The sequence below is a fragment of the Hipposideros armiger genome, unplaced genomic scaffold (assembly GCF_001890085.2).
Source record: "Hipposideros armiger isolate ML-2016 unplaced genomic scaffold, ASM189008v1 scaffold_305, whole genome shotgun sequence".
NCBI classification, from domain to species: Eukaryota; Metazoa; Chordata; class Mammalia; order Chiroptera; family Hipposideridae; genus Hipposideros; species Hipposideros armiger.
The window spans coordinates 134,396-141,558 of record NW_017731655.1 but is presented as its reverse complement, the minus strand read 5'-3'; the positions used below and the strand labels follow the sequence as shown (position 1 = coordinate 141,558).

General features: G+C 39.1%; 1 protein-coding gene across 1 annotated transcript in view; it reads left to right on the top strand.

The window, feature by feature from the left end:
• The first annotated feature begins 1,364 nt into the window (after positions 1-1,364).
• Positions 1,365-7,163, top strand: part of LRRC72 (leucine rich repeat containing 72) — a 51,840-nt gene continuing 46,041 nt past the window's right edge. The window contains exons 1-2 of the mRNA XM_019659893.1: positions 1,365-1,457; positions 6,736-6,809. Of these exons, the coding sequence (XP_019515438.1) occupies positions 1,365-1,457; positions 6,736-6,809 (167 nt within the window). The remainder of the gene's footprint in view (positions 1,458-6,735; positions 6,810-7,163) is intronic.

Here is a 7,163-nt window from a genome sequence, read left to right as displayed (position 1 = left end):
AAGCTGACCAAGTAGTATACATTTTTGTGTTTCCATGTAACATATTTATGCATTATATCTGAAGTGCTGTAACATATATTAACAGCAAAAATGGAAGACAAAAAGCCAGTAAATTGTTTTATACATTTTCTCAGTGCACTTTTCCTCTCATCTGATTTTTATTGATGCGATAAAAGCCAGTTAAACAATAGTTCCCAGATGATCACTCCCTCCACATAACGTAGAGGACTTTTACCCACCCACACACACCAGGCCCAAATACTTTTTAGAAGTACTAAAAGATTGTGTGTTTGATTTCTCTAGTGACACATTTTGAATGCTGTATTCTAACACCAGAATTTTTGGATGCAAGCAACCTGACCCATATATGTATAATTCTAAATTTCATGTTCAAATTTGGAACCAAGAAGCCAGCTCATTCAACTGAATCGACCTTTATTGAATTCATTGTGTTATCCCCTGATAGAAGATAGTGATGACACAGACAGAATCCTGCTTGCAAAGTTCCCTAAGCTAGAAGGGAACCAAACTCATATAAATAAGATCATAAGATAGTCTGTGTTAGAGGTTCCAAGAGCATTTAGGGAGACATCAATTTAAAAACATAGATCATCAAGATTGGAAGAGACTGGCCATAAGTGGCTCATCTTACCCATTCTCTGCCTTAGGAAAGGCTTCTCAGCTACTGAAACAATATGCCCTTAACTCTTGGTCAATAAGGTCAGCATATGTTCCATTTTTCTGTGCACTTGGAACCTGGGGGTGCCCTGGTACTGCCACCTCCATCTCCATCCTAGGAGTGATTCCAGGATGAGGCAAGTGAGGCACTGGCCTTAGTTCAAAAATGTAAAGTGTCACCAAAAACTAAGCAAAATAAATCTTAATGCAATAATCTTTTTTAGAAAATCAAAATTAATGCCAAATATCCATGATGAATAAAACGTCAACATGTTAAATAAAGACAGGGTCAGCAGAACTGATTTTTTTTTCCTTTTGCCTCAAGCTCCACTACAATTCCATAGGACCCTCCACAAGAGGCCAGTGGTCACCATCTAATTTTCAGAAACCTAAATTTTCTGATATTCATATCTCAAATCAGTAAAATAAACTCTGGCATAGCTGGTCACCTCTCTCCGGCATCCACAACAGCACGGCGCAGGGGAAACGCGAGCGTGTGTGAGGCACCACGTAGTGGGTGCTGCAAGGGCCACATGCACAAACGTCACAGAGGTCAGAATTTGGCTTCAAATCTTCCCCGGTTGGGATTGGCTTCTAGTCCAGGAGATGGTGGTAACTGTTGGTAACAGAACAATGAGCCAAGCTGGGTCAATCATTGGTGTCGCTGGCCGTCCCCGGGTGTCCTGATGACCTGGTACCTGAACCACCTGCCCCATGCCTTCCCACACACTACGAGCTTAGCGAGGGCTCCGGGACCTGACCTGGAGACCAGCCGCAGGGTAAGGGTCGCCCCTTGCCCCAGACAAAGAGCCTCTTGAGTCCTTGCGGGAAAACATCAGCCCGCCGGAGGCTGCCCCTGGGGTCCTGGGTGGAGAGGAGTGGACCAGTGGGGACCCAGATCTCCATTGGAGCCAGAGGTCCGTAATCTTCTCAGTAGGTTTAACACTAAGAGACTTATATTAACCTTTTCCCACTTACCATCTGCTGCATAGATATTAAGTAACAAAGTCATAAATTTGGGTCTTGCCTCTCCAACATTCTAATAAAAATATATAACATATTTATATATATATATAATATTTTATATACTATATATTATTGTATATTTTTATTATAATGTTATGTTATATGTTTTTATATACTTAAATATGTAAAACCCCTGAAATATTGTTCCCCTAAAGTGCAAACTGACACTTTGAGGAGGGAAGGTTCTCTAATGAATAATACAAGTAGAGCTGAGGGCAGTTAAGGTAATGACTTAAAGAATACCTGAGTGGGAAAAAAATGTCAAAATTATGTGACATAGGCGCTAGCAAAGTGTTCTGGAGTTCTCAGACTTGCCTGGAACAGCTTGGGACGACCATGATAAATCAAGGCTGGGAGTTCTGTAATGAATTCAAAGCAATGTGTAGTTAAGTCGTAACTAACCTGTGGCGTACAGGTATATGTTTCCCGGAGGTCTCGGAATTTATCTTTTATTGCAGCACATAAATTGTCACAGAGGGGATATTTTCTTCTAGGGACGTGAGTACAGGCTTCATTCTTCTGGGATTTCATGAGCCCACAGTTTTCAAAAATTTGTTGCCTGTTTTATCTGGATCCTAAGTGAGGCATCAGGCAGTAGAGGAAGTTGTTGCTAAACCTCCCTGTGCTAGAACAGTCCAGACCCCAATTCTCCTGGATTGTTTGTATTTTCCTATTTTCTTAACCCATTCAGTTGAAATCTGACTTTTCCCCCTCAGCAGACTGCAGGGATTGCTCCCCAAATCCAATACCTTTTCTGGGTAATATCCTCTACCACCCTATACAATGCCGCAGATTCAAATTCTACCTTCTTGAAATTCACCCTGTCAGCTGCCTCTGTCTTTGTTTCTCCCCCTAACTTGATAACCATCCCTTTTCTGTCCCCTCAGCCAGTTTGGTCCTCTCCCCTGCTTCTAAATGCAGCTACTCCACAGTAATCTTAACTGGGCCCACTCACCAGTATGGACGTACCCACCCTGACGTCTCCAGTGAGACCCCCTCGCCCACTTGCAGCTTTCTGCCTTTACCTGTATGCGTTTCAGCATTCCTAAGCTGAATCCATCCTCCCTTCCAGTCACCTTTCTTGGGATCATCTCATCACAGTATCATCATCACCTGTGACTTCCCTCGCCTCCAGTTCCTTGCCAGTTCCAATCAGTCTTCTGTGTACATCCCATGTCATATCTGTTCACTGATCATTCCTTCTTGTCACTCTCCTGGGGCAGGCTCATCAGCACTGGTCTTGATTTTCCAGAGGCAGCCTTGCTTCCTGCGTGCAGTTCCCTCGGCAGCCCAGGCCATCATACATGTTACTGCACGTTATCTGCCCGAGGCCTCGCTTTGTCACATCTTTTCTCCAATTTCAAAATCCTGTACTATTTCCCTATTGCCCCAGAATTGGGTCCAACGATTTAAAAAGAAATTGATTTTTGGATATTGTTTAAAACCATTGATGTAGTTGTCATGGGAAAAATGAGAGCTTTGTTGGACTTACACTGATTTTATCATGCGATATGTGCATATATATGTAAATATATTATATAATTAATTTTAAATGGCAGATGTCATAAACTATGTGATTTTATGTTAGAGTGCTCAGGCATAGAAAAGTTTTGTTGATAAACTCGGTACATACACCTGAGCCTAAATTTCAAGCTTAGCAAAAATATTGGGTTGTCAGAAAAGTCATGACGTATTTTTTCTATGTTTTTCATTGCAAAAATGCATCATGACTTCTCTGACAACCCAATACTATGTCCCCAATCCAGCTTTCTTCATTTATTTCTCACGGTTGCCTTCCACATGCCTTTCCCTGAAGCCAAAGACTGTACAGCTCTGCACGCCTCGCATTTTCTTCCCTCATTTCTCTTTTGTGTCCATACTCCTCTCTAACTAAAATGCCCACCCATCAATATTCTGTTTCTAATTTCTCCTCATCCTTTCAAACCCAACCCAATTGTCAGTCCTGCCCTGAAATCGCAGCGTTCCCAAGCTAACAGTAATTTTTTTCTTTTTCTGAATTCACCAGAGCAGATCTTCCTTTTGTCATAGCCCTTAACACTTACAGCCCTCTCTTCCAGCATTCTATGTCCCTTACTTTTCCTACTAAGAGGTTAGCTCCTAGAGAGCTGTCACCTTACCAGGTTCATTGTTACATTTACTAGCTAGTCACAGACTAATCGTGGCCTGGACTAAGCACTCCATAATTTGTCATTCAATACATGGCTGAATTATCTGTTTGGACCTACATTTTTTTAATGTTCATCTGAAAGAATGCTGTTATATGCAGCAGCTGCTGTGGAAAATGGTATGGCAATTCCGCAAAAAAAAAAATGAAACATAGAATTACCATATGACCCAGCATATGACTATATACTCAAACAAAACAAAAGCAGGGACTCAAACAGATATTTATACAGTCATAGTCATAGCAGCACTGTTCACAAAAGCCCAAAGGTGAAAGCAACTCAGTATGTTGATGGATAAATGGACAAAGTGTGCTACATGGATACAATGGAATATTATCTGGCCTTAAAAAAGGAAGGGAATTCTGATGCACACCACAACATAGATGACTCTTGAAGATATTATGCTAAGTAAATAAACCAGCCACAAAAGGACAATGTATATAAATGTATGATTCCATTTATATGAAGTACCTAGAGGCAGAAAGTAGAAGGGTGGTTGCCAGAGGCTGTCGAAAGGGGAGATGGGGAGTTAGTGTTTATAATGGGTGCAGAGTTTCATTTGGGGAAGATGAAAAACTTCTGGAGATGGATGGTGGTGATGGTTGCACAGTGTGAATGTGCTCAATGCCAAAGAGCCCTACAGTTAGATAGTGAATTCTGTATTATGTGTATGTTACCACAATAAAAGAAATAGTTCAGGGGAAGAATTCTTGTTGTGCTGCTTTAGATGAAAGGAACATTCTGCTATTGAAGTTGTGTGTTGATTGGGAACTGGAACTGCTCCACCTCGGATCCACTGAAACTTGAAACTTCTTGGCACATTTTCCTCTTCTTTGGCACTTTGACATTAATACTTGTTACCAGATTTATACGAAAATATTTGGTTGGAAAGAAAAACACCATGATAAAAAGCTGTGTAAATAAATAACTAATTATACCAGTGATTTACATATTATGCTGATAGTTTCAATTTCCTTTTTGTCTCTTAATTATCAAAATTTGATTTAATGCATTAAATATTCAGTCCATGTAAAATGTTCAAGATGTGTATTAATTTCTGATTAATGTCTTCTCATAAAATAGTCAACCATTATTAAAAAGGGTATTGCTTAGAAAGTGAAAGTCCCCCATGATCTCAAGTGATAACTATGGCTAACAATTTGGAGTATGTGTATTTTGTATGCATATTAATGTCATTAGTAACAAAAGTATTATTACACTTATGTATATTGTGCTGCCAATGACATTTTTGCTTAAAAATGTTTCTGACATCATTGTATGTGTAGATATCCAATCTCTCTATGCTTTTAAGATACTGCATAGTATTATGAAGTTATACCTTAATTTAAACCATATTGCAATTAATGGAGCATTTTTAACAACTACAGACAATGTATGCTGAAATGAAATGATATTCATATTTCTGCGTGTGTGTACGTACCCCTGTGTTTCTGACTGCTGGATGTGGAATGGTGGGTTCCAGTTAAAAGCACATGTATAATTTTAATAGATAGCTGCAAAATTTTAATTTTTCTTTGGCCTTTAACATCCCAAACACTGTGGCAAAATTGTGATTGACGGTGCATGGTAGAAGCTGAGAGTTTAGTTGTTTCAGTTAAAAATACCCAGATGCCAGTATGGCAGCCTAATCCATCGGGTTTTCCCAAGCCCCAGATTCAGCTTGCTTGTCAGGACAATGAAATACCCTGATGGAATTGCTTATACCTGAGCCAGTGAGTTGTCCAAGCCTGGAGATTCAAGAGGGTGTCATAGGGTAACTAACAAAGAGAGGTCAAGACAACAACTTAGCAGCTGCTCTCCATCCCTAGGATATCTACCTTCATCACTTCTTTAGATATTTGCTCATCCCATTAAATCTTAACTCTTCTTAAAGCCCTCTACTAAATAATAAAACCATTGTCAAAATTTCATAGTTCACTTACTGACATTACAATCTCACCACCCACAACAAATCCTAGCTTAAATTTGGTGATTATTTTGACTCTTATAATTACAATGTTTGTCAGATTCCAGAAGTGCGACAATTATGCTTTCCACTTTTGTTATGTCTTGTTAGCTTTATTCCTTCATGGCAAATTATAGATGGGCTTTAATTTTTACATATAATCTTAGGCCACATGGCCTACTAAATGTTATTTTGTAATTTAGCGAGGGACCTCAAAAGAAAAAGCAAAGCACTTAACTAGCTGTTGTTGGGCTTGTATTTTCAAAACAAAGCCTATGGGAATCAGAATTGCTTCTTCTTCACCAAAAATTCCCACAGTGCAAGTATGTTAGTAACTCATAAAAAATGAAGACACTATTCCTTTGCAAAGAAAGGGGAATAAGATTTTTTCACTCACTCATTTATTTGTCTGACATTTATTGAAAATTTACAGGGTGCCAGGCACCCATATGATAATGTACATTACATTCTACTCCCTTCACCTCCAACCTTGGTTCTGAGTGTCTTCTAAAAATATAGAAAACCTACCAAATATGAATTCCTTGTGTTTGAAGGAACATTTAAGAATATTTAATGACTAAATTACCTCATAGAGAATCGAAAACTTGTTTTTGATATATACATACACATACACATTTTTTTTCTCTTTGATTAAAAATTATTTACACATCTGTGCCCAGGATTAAGGGTAATGAAATTCAACCACAAAATGATTAAATAATATATAATTGTAGTGTTGGAATTTATCAGTTTAGAGTGGTTGCCTCCATATTCACCTTTCCTTTGATCTTCTTGTAGACGTTATTGTTATTGACTGCAAATGTCCCAGTGTTTTTGCTCAGTGGAATGTGCCTTGACAGATTAATTATATGTTATCAGGCAGTTGAAGATCAACGAAAGATATGTGGCCATAAGAGGGATGCTGATGTCTTTGAGCTGTTCCTTTCTCAAAAGTAAGTGTGCTTTATATAAGAAATAGAAGAGCATCATATTATAATGTTTCATAGATACAAATGCTCTTTTTCATTGCCCCCCCACCAGGACTGGATGGGCAAGTACCAAACTCGACCACTCATTGGAGTCACAGTTTCTATTTGTGAGGTAGCATATTGAAATGGATGAGAACAAAGATATAGAGCCAAGATCAGTTTGAATCCCAGTTCTATCTCTTCCAGCTGGGTTATCTTGGACTTATCCTACACTTCTCTGGAAGGGTTATCAGGTTTAGCAAATAAAAATATAGAATGTGGGGCCGGCCGAGTGGCACAATGGTTAAGAGCTGGCTTGGAACGCCAGAGGGCCCCGGT